Source organism: Varanus komodoensis, unplaced genomic scaffold, assembly GCF_004798865.1.
Source record: "Varanus komodoensis strain SLA01 unplaced genomic scaffold, ASM479886v1 scaffold29_1, whole genome shotgun sequence".
Lineage (NCBI taxonomy): Eukaryota > Metazoa > Chordata > Lepidosauria > Squamata > Varanidae > Varanus > Varanus komodoensis.
In genome coordinates, this window is record NW_025335759.1 from 10,962,476 (window position 1) to 10,979,076 (window position 16,601).

The 16,601-nt window shown below is 49.5% G+C and overlaps 3 protein-coding genes across 5 annotated transcripts in view; 1 reads left to right on the forward strand and 2 right to left on the reverse strand.

Annotated features, from left to right (window-relative positions):
• PPP1R37 (protein phosphatase 1 regulatory subunit 37) overlaps positions 1-6,272 on the reverse strand; it is a 47,954-nt gene extending 41,682 nt beyond the window's left edge. Inside the window, exon 1 of the mRNA XM_044434845.1 lies at positions 3,627-6,272. Coding sequence (XP_044290780.1) covers positions 3,627-4,404 — 778 coding nt within the window. The 5' untranslated portion in view covers positions 4,405-6,272. The remainder of the gene's footprint in view (positions 1-3,626) is intronic.
• Positions 6,273-6,520: 248 nt separating this feature from the next.
• On the forward strand, positions 6,521-16,522 carry GEMIN7 (gem nuclear organelle associated protein 7). 2 transcript variants are annotated; one of them, XM_044434768.1, is made up of 2 exons: positions 6,521-6,643; positions 16,088-16,522. In XM_044434768.1, the coding sequence occupies exon 2, from the start codon at positions 16,097-16,099 to the stop codon at positions 16,475-16,477; it is 381 nt and encodes a 126-aa protein (XP_044290703.1). In that variant the 5' UTR covers positions 6,521-6,643; positions 16,088-16,096; the 3' UTR covers positions 16,478-16,522. The 2 variants fall into 2 exon arrangements, with proteins under 2 accessions (XP_044290703.1, XP_044290701.1); XM_044434766.1 differs by lacking the exon at positions 6,521-6,643 and adding an exon at positions 8,830-8,959.
• LOC123025775 (bone morphogenetic protein 2-like) lies at positions 8,438-16,162 on the reverse strand. 2 transcript variants are annotated; one of them, XM_044434765.1, is made up of 3 exons: positions 13,317-16,162; positions 11,441-11,787; positions 8,438-9,780 (listed from the first exon to the last, which is right to left on the reverse strand). In XM_044434765.1, the coding sequence occupies exons 2-3, from the start codon at positions 11,778-11,780 to the stop codon at positions 8,888-8,890; spliced, it is 1,233 nt and encodes a 410-aa protein (XP_044290700.1). In that variant the 5' UTR covers positions 11,781-11,787; positions 13,317-16,162; the 3' UTR covers positions 8,438-8,887. The 2 variants fall into 2 exon arrangements, with proteins under 2 accessions (XP_044290700.1, XP_044290699.1); XM_044434764.1 differs by having other exon boundaries at positions 11,441-16,162.
• Positions 16,523-16,601: the final 79 nt, after the last annotated feature.

The window sequence follows — 16,601 nt, forward strand, 5'->3', positions numbered from 1 at the left end:
TCCTTTGCGAATGAATGCAATTTGTATTGGGAAAAACCCCAGAAAATACTGCAATGCTTGCCTACTTATTTATTTTGAAAACCTACATATATCACTACCATGGTCACTACTGACTTCAGTGAAACTAGGATATAATCGAGTGCAGGGTCCCTTCTATGTGGTCAGTCAAAAGTTGGCTCCCCTGAATTTCATGGGATATGATTGTGCCGGTGGCGGCACCTGAAGCGAGTCCACAGCCTCACCTGAAGCTCAATGTACCGGCAGAATGAGGACCTCCCACCTCAGTGAAGCCTCACTGCAAGGCCTGCATCCTGATGGAACCATCAGTGCGACTTTTAATGAAAATTAGCCTTCTCAATCCCTGCAGTGGCAGATATATATCTGAAAGCCGGTTAATCACACCAAGGATCAGAAACAGTCGTCTAAGAAACAAGCTCCAAACTTGTCCTTTTCCAACTTGTGCTTTCTGATTCAAGAGTAACAGCTTATAGAATAACACATCGTGTTGCAACTATAATGCTGGACCCAGAATTAGAGTGTGACCCACCGACGGCATGGAACATTACTTAGGCATGACTAATTTAAGCGTAATTTTTAATGGATCTACTCTACATATGACTAAAGCTGGATTCATCCCATGGTCTGCTACCATCCAGTTTTGGCTAACAAAAATTGGAAAAATAGAAATTCACTCTATAATCTGGCTCTCTTTTCATATTTTGTTGACCCCCCCCCCCCCCCCACACACACACACAATTCCACTGCATTTCTTAAAAGACAAACCAGATCAGTGATGTTAAATCATGTTATTACAGTAGTTTGGTTTGGATGTACACCAAACCATGATTTGGTGCTCTGAGAATGACCCCTGCCCTGGCACAGCCTCTCTGATCCTTTCAGCTTCAAGCAGGTACTTCATTTGTAGTAAAAAGTATAGTTTGCTGTAACAACGGAACCAGCAAACGATGCTTTGAGCTTTTTCTAGTGGCCGCTGCACCCATCTGTGGCATACACCATACCTTTCCCTCAGTTACATTTGAGTAATCACAAATACCACAGTTTCCACCCAGGAAAAACAAATTACACACTATAGGGAAAACAGCAAAAAGAGCAAAGGATTCTTAGTTCATTATCTGGAAGTGTTTTGACTATTCAGCACAACCTCCAATTTAAGATATCCTCAAAAACATCACATGTAAGAAGCCACAAACATGAGTACCATCTCAAACAGATTTAGAGCTATTTTTATGATTGACACTCAGGGGGATCAACTGTTCTTGAAGCAAACACGATAATCTAAGAAAAAACGGCACACCAAGCTGCCCAAACAAAACATTTGCACAGCAGCACAGTCCTCAAATGACACTTTGCAACCCCACGCTTGCAAAACAGCTAGTATGCATCATCCCGAGGACCACTGTGTTTGTTTGCTCTAAGAAATCTTAAAAACAAGCTTTTACGTCCTGAGACATGTGCACCAGAAAAAGGAGGGGGGAATGATGTAACAGAATATGCAGCATCATCAGGAAGGGAAAATTCTTACCATCAGCATAATCTATCAAGCAGGTGTCCAGGTCTTTTCTAGCCCTGTGCATAATCCGGAGAGAATACCATTCACTGTTGGAGAGTGTGAGATGCTAATAGCCTGATTCAGATATAATTACAAGCCAGAATCTTAGCTTATCAGGAATGAGCAATTATGATGCTGCACGCTGCTCATTCACTCCCACATGGCTCCTTCTGCCAGGAGGAACAGCAAAACAAACCAGGAAGGCCCCAGCATCTGTGTCTTGGTTTGCATTATATCTGAACGGGCAACCTGGCTTGTGTTTCTCTCAAGAAACCAGACTCAGAAGCTGGAGCTTGATCATTTATGATTCTGGCTTCTCGGGATAGCAACAAACAAAGCATTCTGGTTTGAACACAGCACTAAACAAACTACGGTCAGAGGCTTCCTAGTTTGTTTTGCTGTGGAGTCACAGCTTCCCCTGACCCCCCAGGCCCACCCAAACCAATTCCACATTTTCATCAGCTGGTGCAAAAGAAAGCTGACGAAATTTGCAAACAAAACCAAACTGCGGCGTGGGAAGAGAAGCAGAAATTATGTTTCTCCCTCTCTTTGGGCTCCTCAGAAGTTCTTCTGTTGTGAATCCTCTGCAGCACAAGATAAGTTCACTCTGTGTGGCAGATAGATAATTGCATCTGAACCCTGGCACCCCAAGTTTGAATCTGTGCTGTGACGGATTCTAGTGACACTGAGCAAAGCCTGCAAAGTGGGAACATCAGCAGTCTCCTCAACACAGTCCTTGCAAAAATGAACGAGAGGTGGAAACTGGTTTGCAAGTTATGGTGGCATATCGTGGGCTAACCTACATTCATAGGCTGTTAACATGACTTCAAACCCTGACATTTTGTGTGGCGTTTCTGAAAACAACATACCCACTGCTGAACGCTGCCATGATATGAGAACAGTCCTTATGTCTAAAAATCCTTGAACATATTAATACGATCTAACTGTGACAAGAAAACATCTAGTAAGTCAGTCATGTTTCCGATTTTTAAAAACTGTACCCATAAATTCAAGATGATTGCATTTATGTGAGCATGGGGGGGGTGCATTCTTCTCCATGGAAAGAAAAAAAGAAAAACCATAAGGAGATTTCTTCAAGGAAAACTTTCTTGGGATTTTTTAAAAATTTCTCATGAAAAGGAGGACCCATTTAGCATTTTATATTGTATTTATTGATTACTCTCAGAATAGGATAAAATGCTTTAAAAATACACACTCATTCAACACCTCTCAGCTTTTGTCTTGTATTTGCATGAAGCAATATTAGCAATCACTCGATGAGCCACAAAATGTTTTTAAAAATAAGAATCTTTATCCCATGCAATTTTAACATTCTTCTACCATGGGAAAAACTTTCTGAAAGGTCCTTCTCAGTTCCATTCTGTTTCCTAAGTTCAGACTTGGATTACTAAGTTGTTGTGTTAGCTGCCCCTGCCTCGACCATAGCTTGACACAGAATTTCAGCAAGATGCACAGAAGTAGGATCAGTAAATAAATGAAGACAATTCTAGTTAATTTAAATGAAACCCTCTAAAACCCTCTGGACCTTGTGTACCTTGGGAAGTATACTTTCTTATATGCACCGTATTTTCTTAGATCAATGGGAGTGGCTGGATTCCATAAAGGAGTGACATGCATGAAGTCATCCCAAAGCAGGGTCTTCCCCGCTGATGCATCCACATTATGGAACACTTTGCCAAGGGAGATCTGCCAACTCATGCCTTCTAGAATGTACTGACATTTAAAGATTCTGTTTTCATAAGTGTTTCCTGCTTATTGATTAGTTCTTTCTTAGTGAACCTTGGCTACGTCAGCTGTTTATACTGTACTGTGTGTGCTTATTTAATAGGATTTTGTTGTTACTGTGTTTTTATCCTTTGAATGTAAATTGCTTTTGAGTGCTTTCACTAAAAAACTGACTAACAGAGTCAAACAAAGGTTCAGCTCTCATTTGAGAAGGGAATCCCCAAACCCATTAATGAAATAACTGGCCCAGATCAACAGCCCAGCCCTAAGAAGCAAAGAAGGGTCTTCCGAGGAGCTGACACCTGCTTACCATGCCGCCAAGGATCTTTGGGTTCCACAGCACCAGACACAATGTCTTCATCGGAAGGAAACGTGACATGCTTTGCCCCAGCCTTGAGCTTCCCATCTTCAGCTGATGGAGAACCTTGGCTTGTTTGGTCATCCTCTGGATTCTCTCCACTGGCAGTTTCCAAGTTCAAGCAACAGTTTTGAGAAGGGGAGTCCGGTATTTCCTGCAAATGGTTGTTCCGCTGAGCAGATTTTTCAGAGTCACTAAGGCATTCTCGGGCAGTTACAACAGCTTCTGCTGCCAAAGAAGGGTTATTACAGGCCACCTCACTCATCACCGACTCTTCGTGAAGTGGACAGGTCAATGTCTCTTTCCCCAGTGGTTGCAACTGATCCTCTGCCCCATCACAACTCACAGTGACTTTTATGTCCTCCTCAGAAGAACATGCAGTATAATGGTCTACCATTTCTGTGCCATGCTGACTCCCTGAAGAAGGAGGGTTATGCTGGGAGTGAAGGCTCTCTGTGTTTTGCAGATGCTGTGAAAAGCCCGAAGTGTCCTGAAGTTTCATACTGCCACGGCTGGTGTCTGCCTGGGAGGAAGCCCAGGGATCAGAACCCCTCAACATGGCCTCTTCTTCCTTCTGCATAGCAGGGGATGGAAGTAGCAGGAGGAGACGGTCCGCCTCAGCAGCTTTTCCTTGCTGCTGCTGCTGCATGGGAGAAACTTGCACACACTCCATGGCCAAGCAAGGGAGGTAGGTATCTGTCAAGGAGTAAGCACCTTCTTCCCTTCTCATGGACCCGCTGCAGTCATTACTTAGGGGTGGAACTCCCTCCTCCCTCCTATCCTTTTCCAGATTCCCTTGCCTGAAAATAAAAGGCTACCAAGGCTTCCAAAAGCCCTTCCTTCTCAGCAACACTGCAAGGAGACCAGGCCCTTAGTGGATCAAGGAAGGTTCCTATATGGACCATGAATGAAGGATAGGATAGGATAGGATAGGATAGGGTATGGAAAAGGAGGGATGGGCTTCTGTTTGTATGGACAGTGGAAGGAAACCTCTGCTTGTGGTTCGAGGAAAGATGCTGCTGCAAGTCAGAAGAGTAAGGGCACAGCTTGAACTGCGGTTAAAGTCAATTTCTGGGGAAAAGAGGAATTTGGTGAAATGTGAGAATACTTCCTTAGTATGGAAAATGAGGAACAATCTTCTGCTGTGTAGTATTCTGAATAAGGGTTACAGAGTCTTACAGTTTATCTAACATGTAAAGTGACTGGAACTAATAACCTTCAGGATAAATGGGGTTCACTAGCAGGTATATAATGAATAAAATGGGGGTGATGTCTAGTTCAGAAACCAAGAAGAAAGATAATTGCCTTCTGAAAGAAGTTGTTATCATAATAAGACCACCTTTTTTTGGAAAGGTGTGCACGAGAGAGCATGGACTAAAATATCTGCAGAATAAACAGGAATTGATTGCTGGAAGGAATAAAAGCCAACATGTATCAATTCCTGTACCAAAAACACAACTAAATGCACTCCTCTTTTCAGAAATGGGATATTATATGAGAACTAGGATGCAATTACTTAGGATATAATTGGGACGCTTATTACCAGGCAAGAAAAAGGGCAAAAGTGACTGATGTCCCCACCTTGGAGGCAGGAGTTGCTCAGGAAGGAAAACACTCGTCTCTGGCGCTGAGGGATGAGAATAAGGTATTCATCAAGCTAAAAACCGCACAGGGGTGAAAGGAGGAGATAAACAGGGAGAGGGACCCCTTTTCTGGACTAACAAAGGGGAAACTGCCTTTTGCCGCCCTGTCGGGGCGCCTCCCCCGTGTTCCCCGGCGGGGCGGCAGGCCGCAGAAGGCAAGGCGGAGGGGCGGGAGCAGGGAGCTGCCTCCCCGGAGGGCGATACGACCCGCGGGGAGGGAGCGAGGGGTGGGGAGGGAGCCGCTTCCTGGATAACGGGGCGGGTGGCGGGGGAAGGAGCCGGCCACTCACTCACTCACTCACTCCCTCGGGCAGGGGCAGGAGGGTCCGGCCCGAGCGAGCGCCCACCGCCGCCTCAGCCAGGTGCGGACCCGAAGGAAGCCGCCACCTTCTCGCCGCCGCCTCCTTTCGCCGCCGCCGCCGCCGCCAGCAGCGAGTGCGCCAACGGCCTGCGCATCCGCCGCGGTACTTTCTACTCACGGGGCGGCGCAGCCTCCGCAGAGAACACCGACAGCGGTGATGATACTAATAATTCCTCCTCACACGCGCGCTTTTCTTCCGCGGCGGCATCGCGTCGTAGCTCCCTGCGCGGCCGACTCGCAAGCGCCCACCCCGCCTTCTCAACTGAGGGTCACGTGCCCGGCTCCCCGGGCCGAGATTGGCGAATCAGCAGATGGGGTTTGCACAACATAACACGACACCCCCTCCTCCTCCGGCCTTTCGCTCGCCTCCTTCTCAGTCGCCTGGCGAGTTCAAGTTCCTAGTGCTGCTTCCAGCGCCGCACTTTCGACACCGAGGTTGGCTGTAACGGGAACGTGGAAGACAAAATACAGCTTCACGACTTCCAGACCAGACAAGAAATTTGTTTTTAAAAGTAGCTTCTGTTTATACGACGAGAAAGAAGACATTGAGAGAGGCGGAAGGAAGGCGTCGAATGTGTGGATACTGAAAAGCGGAGAAAGGGATATCGAGAACCGCCTGGTTCTGACGTGGAACTCACGCGCTTCCCTTTCGGCTTCTATATCCCAGTAGGAGTGGGAGGGGAAATACGCGATATACGCATGCGCAGTCCCCGCTTGCCACAGCCTCCCGGCCTCTTAAACCGAGCCATAGAGTTTTGCTCCTCCTTTGGCCAGAGAGGTCAAGGGAAATAAAGGCACACGTTGCGGGAAGGGGGGAAATGAGTGGCCTCATGGTAATATACTTCCGTCGGTCACGCCCCTTTTGAAAGCCCGTTATTTCTCCCGAGCGGAAGCATCTTCCTTCTGACCGGGAGGACTTGAGGTTGCTATGGAGGTTTGAGTTGGCTGGGCCCAGGCATGTTCAGGTCAGTTTACGCTAAAATATTTTGTAGCGGAAAAGCAAAATTCCTAGCCAATATTTTAAAAGGGCGTTTTACTTACAGCGGTGGAATTTAACGTGGGAACCTATTGGCTAGTGTCTTTTATGGAGCGTTGAAACAAACATCTAGTCGTGACAGCCTTGTTCCATCGATTTTAGTGCTCTGGTCCTCTAGATGCTTTGGACTTCAACTCCCATTAGCCCCAGCCAGTTTGGTCAATTGTTAAGAATGCTGGGAATTGAAAACCCAAACATTGAGGGCACCAGGTTGGGTAAGGCTCATTTTAGGAGGTCTGCTCAAAGTGTCACCAAGGAGTAGTCCTTGTTTAGATGGGGGAAAGTCATAAAAGCCCAGCATTCCCTGGCAATCCGTGCTGCCTTGGGAATTCTGGGGGCTCTAGAACTTTTTTTCTATCTAAACTTTTGGAAGATTTCACTTTAATAAAACATTCTAGTATTCCTAATTAAAAGCTAAATATTGCATTTCAGCAGGCCGAAGAGCTTTTGCTAAACCAATGCACAGTATGTTTAACAAATGGAATTTATGTACATTTGCTCAGAAGTAAGCATAACTAAGTTCATTGATGCATTCTTTCTAGTAAGTGTACATAAGATTGCAAGTTTTAGGACTGTAGCATTTGATCTAGACTTGCAATGCAATTCTATATATGTCTTAATTGGAAGCTAGTACCATTGGGTTTAATGGGGCATACATACAACTTTTCTCACTGAATGGGAAAATTGTATTTGCTTGCAATAGAATGAGTGGATCAGATAATTTTCATGGAGCCTGTTGAAGAGGAAACTAATGGCCATTCTTGATAGGTAATGGAGCTTGCTGTGTACCCAAGATCTGGTTTCATCATGAATTAAAAAGAAACAAGTTCAGTGTTGTTTGAACAGGCAGAGAGTTTGGAAAAAACTGATAACTCATGTATTTAAGGTGCCACAAGACTACTTGAAAAAAAAACCTTCTTCTTTGGTAACAGAAAAATTTTAGACAGAAACTTTTAGAAAGCATTTCACAAAGGAATCCTATGGCCCCTAGAAAATGTCTAGATACCCATAGGATTGCTCAGATTCCCAGCAGTTGTGCTGATCTTGAAGCTGGGGGTCTGCACTCAGATCCTCTTTCTCTGCTTCTTGCAGCCAACACAGAAAGAATCCTGCCAACTGCTTCTCTGAGGTGACAGAAGTGACCTTGATGGGGTTTAGTGGGCATTCTGGAGAGCATGGAGGATATCAATACCCCCATGATACAGAGTATCCCAGTGGCACTTCTGCACCCTTCTTTCTGAAGTGCTGCAGCTAGACAGCCAACATAGATTGGCTGGCTTTTTTCCAAGGCTATATCTCCCAGCATTTCCCAGCCAACATAGGAATGTCATGGCTGGGAGTTGCTGAGAATTTTAAAACTATTTTCTATTTTAACATGCATAGAATTACACTTCTGCAAGGTAGCAGAAGGCTGCTCCTAAAATTTAAAAAAAGGTGTCAATGTCTGTCCATCACAAAATGACTACTTCCTTTAGAAAAATAGACTGGGAAGGAACACCAGGATCCTTGCAAAACATTACCTTCTAGGTGCATTGGAGGATGGAGAGAGGATGTATTCCTGTACATCACAAGTTCATGAAAACCACAGAATAAAGCAATGATCTAATGGATGACCTTGACAGAAGTATCCAGTGCTGTTTTCCTTTGGTGATGGGAATATACCTTTAGTGGCGACAGCACTCTCCCCTCTTTTAATTGGCTTAGGAATGCTCACTATGATCAGTTTGATTTTTTTTTCATTTATTGTTCATCTAAACGTTATCACAATTTAAAAGACCAGCATCAAGTATTCACTAAAATACTGTATACACAAGACAAAGGTTCAAGCATGCGGCATCATAAGAACATGAGAATTGCCTTGCTGGGTCAGACCAAGGTCCATCGCTTTCCCAGTTTCTCCAGCTAGAAGACTTTGGGCATTCCTGGCAGGGCAAGCTTGCAATAGCCTTTGACTCTTTTCCCTCCTCAGGTGTACTTGGAGATATGCAGGCAGTGCAGCCGAGCCATTTTAGGTTCTGACCATCCACCTCTTGCAGTGGTGACTTCTGTAAGGTCGTTATGTGTCGCATGAAGAAGTTATTCTAACAGTCCTGAGCTTGTTGTCCATTACGCTCATGTTGGATAACCCCCACGTTGGAGCACTGAGCAAGGGAGCATCCCTGCTCGGTTGCATTTACCGGCACCCACAGCCCTCCACCACCATGTCCTGATAAGTCTTCAGGACCACCATGTCATGTTGATCAAGGTAGAGCATCACAATGGGGCTGAGGTCCGTTGGGACACAACATGGCTTGGGCACTTTGGCGTTAACCGAATTCAGCATCGTTTGCACCACAGCGTGGCTGGAGGAGTTCATGTGGTCAGCCAGTGGGAACCGGCACTCCCCAGAGCAGTAGAAAGCATGGTAGCCCCCAGGGGCAATGATCCAGTCATTCCAGCCAACCTCCTTGAAATCCACAAACAGGCGGTGCCTTCTGCACCTAGTGCTGGCTTTGGCCTTTGGCTTCAAGCTCTTGCGTTTGCTCCTGGAGGCAGGAATGTTCGTCATTCTTCTGCTTCCTTTCTGGGTCAGTCTACCAGCCTGGCTCCTGTTCTTCTTTTTTCCGTGGCTCAAAGGCTGCCCCCTTTGGTCATGACTGTAAGCAACCAGTAAAGGTCTTTCTAGAGCCCACCGTGCCGCCTTCTCCCCCGGAGAGCGTCTTGCACGAAGGGCAGCTGGGGGGTGTTGGAGGTTTTGGCTGCTGTTCAGGGGTTCCAGCTCAACAAGAAACCCAAGGTGGAGGTTATTACCCTTGATCCGCTCAAGAGCGGCAGTGACATCTAAGCTCTCCCACCTGGGCTTTTCGGAAGCCAGGAATTTGCGGGTGAGGAGTCTGTTTTTGCTTCCAGAAACGAACGGGGGATCCATCACATGGTAGACATTGATGTGAAAGCCCTGGCTTTCCTTCTGCGTGTGGTAGAGGCGCAGCTCCAGGGCAGTCAGCTCCTCCTCTGCGGGCAGCAAGGTGAGGTTGAACCAGATATAGAATGAGCTTCCTGTGACCTCAGGGACGTGCTCCAGGTCCTCTAAATGTGAAACAGAGCAGAAGTGAGGAAGGACTCTGGGGCCAGGTGCTCGCTCCCAGCCCTGGAGCTGCTCCTTCTCTTTGCCATGGCAGCCTGCCCTTTCCTCCGCCTCTGGTCCAGGCAGTGGGGATGGCGAGCAGGAGCCGCCACCGCCCACCTCCGCCCTGGCCCCCTGCCCGTCAAGAGGCGAGTCGGAGCAGCGAGCAGGAGGAGGAGGGGCACGAGCAGACGGTGACTGTGCTGGTGCGGAGGGAGACACCCTGCATGAGGGGGCCCACCGGGGGGGCCTTGCACACGGGCTCGCCAAAACCTGGAGCTGGCACTGCCATCGAGTCCTTTGTCTCAATGACGGACCCCCCTTGCCATTCCCCCCCAACATCCAGCTCCCGAAAGGCACGCGTTGCCTTTGAAACGGGAGATTCAGCGTGTGAAGAATGTAACCTTGGCCATTCGGGGTAAGAGCCGCACTTGGAGAAGGCCCCTTGCAGTCAGAGAGGCTTGAGGTAGTTAGAGCTCATTGATCTCAGTTTTGATCGCATGAATTGCATCTGGAGACCTTTGACATGCGCAGATTAAGGGCACGGTCCTGTGCAAGTTCAGACAGAAGCATGGGCTACCGTTCCCAGCATACAGACCTTCCTGGCATCTGAACTGGCATAGGACTGTGACCTAAGGGAGGTATACCATGGCGTGGGTGCAAAGGATTGAAACCAGAAATAATCTGCCACCTTTAAAAATACTAGACTAGACGAGGGGAGCTGCAGTGCCTGTTACAGAGAGTCTTCCTTATTAGGCTGTAAAAATGCAACACAGAACCGTTCTGTGGCACCCCTTCCTTTGAAAGGGCACCTTTGCGTGACACAGTGCAGGATTACCTGCTTCCAGCAAGCTCCTAGGCTGCCTTGCACGCTCCATAGGTGGCACTAGAGTCCAAGGCAAGCGCACATGTCATAGCAATGCTTTTTGTCAAGAAATGAGCACAGAACTCTCACTTCTGCAGTTGCATTCGAAATTGTATTTTCTAGAGAAGGCACGCTCTGAAATCCGCCTTTTTGAAAACACGCAGCTGCCCACTTTAGCCAGCAGGGCAGGGAAATGTGCACTTTTGAAACAGGCCTGCTTCTCCCATGCCTACTCGGCCGCCACTTCAGCCCAGTTCCCACTTTGGCAATGCACTGAAAATCCACATGCAAGGACAAGGAGGCCTGCAACTTCCAGGCACAGTTTTTTTTTTGGGGGGGGGGGGGGGTGTTCTTGAAGTATTTTAGCTTTAGGGAACCTTGCTGCATTTCCTCTTTAATTATGTGAGTTCAGCCCATAGAGTTGGGCTGGTGTGTCCTGGAACAGAGCCGCTCAGAGCAGCTCAGACGGTTGATCTAGCCTGGTGCAGTCCTTTTCTGACTGGCCGGAGCTCAAGCAGGGAGACTCCTCCTCAGTCTCCCAGTCTGGAGATTAAACTGGGATGCTTGTGCTTTATTCACTGAGCTGCTCGGGCCAGCCCCATACAGCCGCCCCCCTCTGCATGGCCCCCAGCTGGCCTTCCCTCGGCAGACTGCCAGCCCTCCTGGCTTGTGCTGTCTTCCCGGCTCCCTTGCCAGGCGGTCACCCCCAGCGGCCTGGGGGAGAGCTTCCAGGACAGGCATGTAAAGTATGGCCTCACCAACGTGGTAGAAGCTGCGCACAGTGTTGGCTCTTCCTGCTTGCTCCTCTAGGAAGGGAAGCTCCGTCTTTTTGAGGGAGGGGGGAGCCTTTCCCAGGCAGAACTGGTACAGGTCCATCAGGTGTTGGGGGACCAGCAGCCCGGGCTTAGGTTCCGGGCGCCTTTGCAAGCCCAGGCGTCTTAACAAGATGGTTTGGAGGACCTGCATGGGGATCTGCTTGGGATCATTCTCGCTGGTCCTCTCGGCAGTTCCTGAAGATGCTGCCCGGGGGCCTTCAGATCCCCAGAAGAGAAGAGGCATAAGTAGAATCGTCAGAACAGGCAAGTTAGCAGAAACCATTGTGGAACTGGGGAAGCCGGAGGGAGAAAAAAGGGAGGTTGGTGAATTCAGCACAAAGGCAGAACGTGATTCCTGGTTATTCCCCTCCCCCTCCCTGCCCCCAAACAAAACATTCCGCAGCGTTCCCGAGCATCCCATGGGGATGCTGGGAGCTGAAGCCCGGCCCATCTGGAGGGCACCAGCTTGGGGAAGGCCGACACATAGAATTCCAATAATACCATTGACTTGCTATATCACTATCTACTGTTACTGCAGTTGCTTTTCTGGTAGTCACGAGAGCATCGGTTGTGGAGATAATTACACTGATATGCCAGTATAATTGGACACAGTTCGGTGTCATGCTTTGATGCTGCTTCATTACATGTGTGGTTATGTTTAATCTTGCCCGGCCCCCGTCAAAGGCCCAGCAAAAGGTGGTTGCTGGGCATAGGGAAAATCTAGGAAGCTCTTTGGAGCGAGTGCCTCACAGAACTGTGTTGGTGCTAAAAACGTTCTGGGACAAGTTAGGAGGCTCCTTTGAGCAGTATTACATTATTAAGGAACACAACTCGGTTGGAGCTAAACTACAAGAGATCCTGTAGCAACCAGCATACGGTGTACAGTAAACAGGCCAAGCGCTCATTGATGCTTTTGTATCCTTGCTGTCTTTGTTCCTGATCTCTTTCCAATTGCTGGTGCTTCATTCATTCTTCCAGTAGCTTTCTGCATTAGGCATGAGCCCCAGTTTTGCAAGTGGAGAAGTTGAGGCACAGAGGTCTCCCCAAATAGAAATTGCTGTTGCCTGGTGGCCACCATTTTGTTTTTGTAAATAACCTTAGCAATGGACCCTCTTTTTACTCAAACCATGAGTTGTTTATGAGTGGAGCCAACTTGTGCTCGGGGTCAGTCTAGATGGCCCAGGTGACCCCTTCTGACTTGCTATGATCACTTTGGGGCTTGGGGAGTAGATGAACGAAGTGGGGAGGCAGATTGTCATGATTTCTGTAACGTCACCCACAACGTGGCTTTGTTCACTTGTGTGATGTTAATCAGACGCATCAGGAGAGCCTGGCCGGATCAGACTGTGGGACCACGTTGACCAGCATTCCGTTCACAGTGGCCAGATGCCCCCCTCTGTGGGTTTCCAAAGAAAGGCAGCAGTGCAGTAGCACCTTCCACTCCTTTTCCATAGCGCCTGCTGTTCACAGGCGTACTGCCTCTGATACTAGAAGTGGCAAGTGGCCATCAGGTCTAGTAGTCAGTCTTCCCCTCCGTGAATTTGCCTAAGCCCCTTTCAGAGCTATCCTCGTAGGTGGCCATAGCGTGCAGCAAATTCCATAGCTCGTGTCCCCAGGCAAGGTCCTGCTGGAGGTGGGCAGGCAGAGTGGAGCTGCCTCGAACCTGGACCCTGCCCTGTGCAGTTCCCTTCACCACATCCCAGTTGCTGTTCCTAAAAGCAGGTCCCAGTGGCAGCTTCAGCAGCACTGAAGCACCCTGCCAAAACCAGGCGCCGTCTCTGGCGCTCTCGGTGTCCTGCCTGCCCGCAGAAGTACTTACTTGCAAGAGTCGAGGCTTTTGGCAAGAATCCATCTTCCCCCGGCAGGTCCCTTGGCCTGTCCTTGCAGTCTCCTGTTCACATCGCTCCCGGCCGGGCTGCCCGTCCTGTGTCACCCATGCCAGGAGCTAGCCCTAGCTCACCTGCTGGGCCCACCAGCCTTCCTGGGCACTCTCCGTCGTCCTTCCTTCCTCACTCGGCAAATGAGAGCACCCAGCTCTGTGCTCGTCTCCCGAGTGTCGGGGCCCTGCCCACCCTGCCCGTGGAGGTGCCGGTCTCACTGCCGTCAGGATGTGATGTCAACCGGGCGAGGGGCCTGAGCCAGAACAAACAAGCCGCCGAGAGTTGTCGCCGCTTTGCTCTCCTCAGCGGCATGGTGGCCTTTGGGGGAGTCGCTGCATCCTTCGGGTCGAGGAGGAAAGCGAGGGTGCCGTCGGGGATGCAGATGTGGTGTGAAACTCCGCCCCAAGCACTCGGGGGGCATCTGCTTTCCTCGTGAGCACGTGGGCCAAGCCTGGCCCCCTCTTCCCACAGTCTCCTGGGGTGAGGCGCAAGGCCTCTGCAGTCCCCCAAGGACAGTACTGCTGCCTGCTCCAACAGGATGCTGTTACAGGTGGACCTACTCCAGTGCCCATCCTTCCAAGCTCTGTACCTTGGCTGCCAGGTACTTGCTGCGGAAGGCCCAGTGCTGAGCCTTCTACCCCGACCCCAAACAGGACTCCGTTCCCTGCCTCCGTGGCACAGGGCTTATTTCGCAGCCCTTCTTCTGGCGCAAGTTCACTCAGAGCATTCATGCGCCCAGAGCCGAAACTGGCTGGTACGCTAAAAGACCTTCTTCTTCCTTTTTTTCCTTTTCCATAGTAACGCACGTGCCTCTTCCCAGGTCACATCCAAACAGCAGCAAAAGCGAGCCTTGCCAGGAAAACGGCCTCTCCACGCCACTGCTGTTGTGTCCCGGAGTGCGGCCAGCCGCTTATCAGGCCAGCTGGAGGGGGTTTCCAGGGCCGGGGCTTCCTCTGCTGCCAGACAGCACGTGTCAGGAATGAGCCGTCTGTGGAAAGAGTGCACAAACAGGACCGAGGGGGGAACCAGGCATCAGGAACACACACATCATGCAGGAATGTGGCCTCCTCAGGAACCCGGCTAGGGTTGTGGCGTGGGGAGGTAATCTCCACCGGGAAGCAAACCTGTGGTATTTCCTCCCAGAAGTCTTGCTGTTTTCCAGCAGAGAGCAAAAAAAAAAAAAGTTTTACCTGTAGGTTATGATTGTGAACGTTAATCCTCTTTGCATACTGTACAGTTCAACAGCCCGGTGCAATACGAGATTATTTTTCTTCAAGGCCTGGAGCTGCTTCTTCATTGCACTGCTTGCAAACATGGTTGAGGGGCCCTTGTGCAAAGCAGGGGGCCCAGCCCAGGGGCCACAGGCAGCCCCCATGCCATCTAGCCACCACTGTGAATACTGCCACTGTCCAAGGGGTGACCAGCCCGGATTAATGTTTCACTGCTGCTTATGGGTCGAGTTCAGCACAGGCTCTTTACCTTCCCCAATGAATGCAGAGCAGCAGATCGTGCCCGTTCCAGTCACAGCTGCTGCTTTGACGTGGCAGAACTGCCCCCAGAGTGGAAGGAGACAGGACTGGAGTGCCGAATTCTGCAGGGCATGGTCTGGGGCTTGGGAGCTCTGAACCTTTTGCTTTTTGCTCTATTGCTTTTTGTGTCAGCCGTACTGCATCCTGCCCTGCCGTTTCAGAATTCTTCTCAGGGTAAAAACACAAATGTGTTCAGTTGTCATGGCTTCTACTGCAAGAAACTCCACATTTTCTTCTTCTTCTTGCAGAGGTGTTAAGGTTCTCTTCTCCAGCCTACAAGTCCTAGCTGAAAGAGCAGTTCAGTGAGATTTCGGGGCTGTCCAGCTATGCCATCTAGGCCAGTCCCGGCTAGCAGCTCAGTTCCCTGGATTCAGGGCCCGTGTCTTGCACTGCGCGGCCTGCTCGCTCCCTTCGCGCTGGAGTTGTCCTTGGCTTCAGCCAGTTATTTCTCCAGCTCGCTGTGGAAAACATCCTCTCTGTTGCTGACCCTGGGCTTGGCCGCCTGCCATAGGGGATGTTGGCACAGCGAGGGAGCGTCAAGTTGGTGCCGCCACCGTCCAAAGGGAAAAATAGGCTGTCCTTGCACAGCAACGCTTCCTGTTTACTGGCCTCCAAACCTTCGTTAACCCTCTGCTGTCTTTCTTTCCATGGGAGCAGGCAGAGTTGCTGGTTAGCCAGGCGTAACTTCGCATGCACAAAGTCTTTGGCAGACAGTGGGGCATGTCTGAAGGAGCACCAGGCTTGGCAAGGCTGACCAAAAGCGGAGTCTGTTGCTCGTGTCAAGGACAGTGTGGGACATTTGTGGGTCAGTTACGGTCCTGGCCTGAGCCAACACTTAACATCTGTGGACTGCTTTGAGCCCACAAGAGTCTAAATGTGCAGAATCAGCACTGGCCATGAGTTTGAGTGTATACGTTTTTCTTTTAAAAAACAGTAGCCCTTTAGTCCTCATCCTTTTCACAGCCAGAGAATCTACAGTGTTTATTTCAGTAAGCTTTCAAAACAGAGATGATTCAGTGGCCTCCATCAAGGCAGTAACAAAATCCTTACCAAAAGCAAAACATATTTTAAGTAGCACAGAAGGCAAGCCTTCCTGAGCAGTGTTTAGAAGAGTACCTAATACTTTGGGAACATGAACACAGTTAAAAACATTCATATATATCTAATTTTTGTGTCAGCAGAGATGTACGATGAAGGTGCCAGTTGCCGTCATCCGTCTGCCTCGCGGGCCTGATGGATCGAGCCGTGGCTTTGATCCCAGCTCTCTCCGTTTCCAGGCTCTGGGCCCCGCCAGCCTCTCCTTTGCCGTCCCCAGGAATGCGGCTGAGCTGGAGCAAGAGCAGCAAGGCCGAGTGGCACTGCGGGAACGCTATCTGCGCAGCCTGATGGCCATGGCAGGGCGGTCCGTTGACTTCACCATGTACGAGAGGGTCAACGTGACCGCCTTGTTTGGAACCTCCGACGTTGACATCCTGAACTTCCAGGTGTCTGAACTGCAGACCCCGCTGGGTGTTCAGAGGGAAGCCCTCCTCCGCTGTTCAGACATCATCGCTTACTCCTTCGAGCTTTGAGGGCTCTTCCCATTACTACTTTTAATAATAAAAGCATCTGTTACAGAGGAGCATCCTGTCCTTTGTGGAGTTCTGACAAAAAAGGCAAACTCTGGACTTCTGGCCCGGTGCTGTCATCACAGGG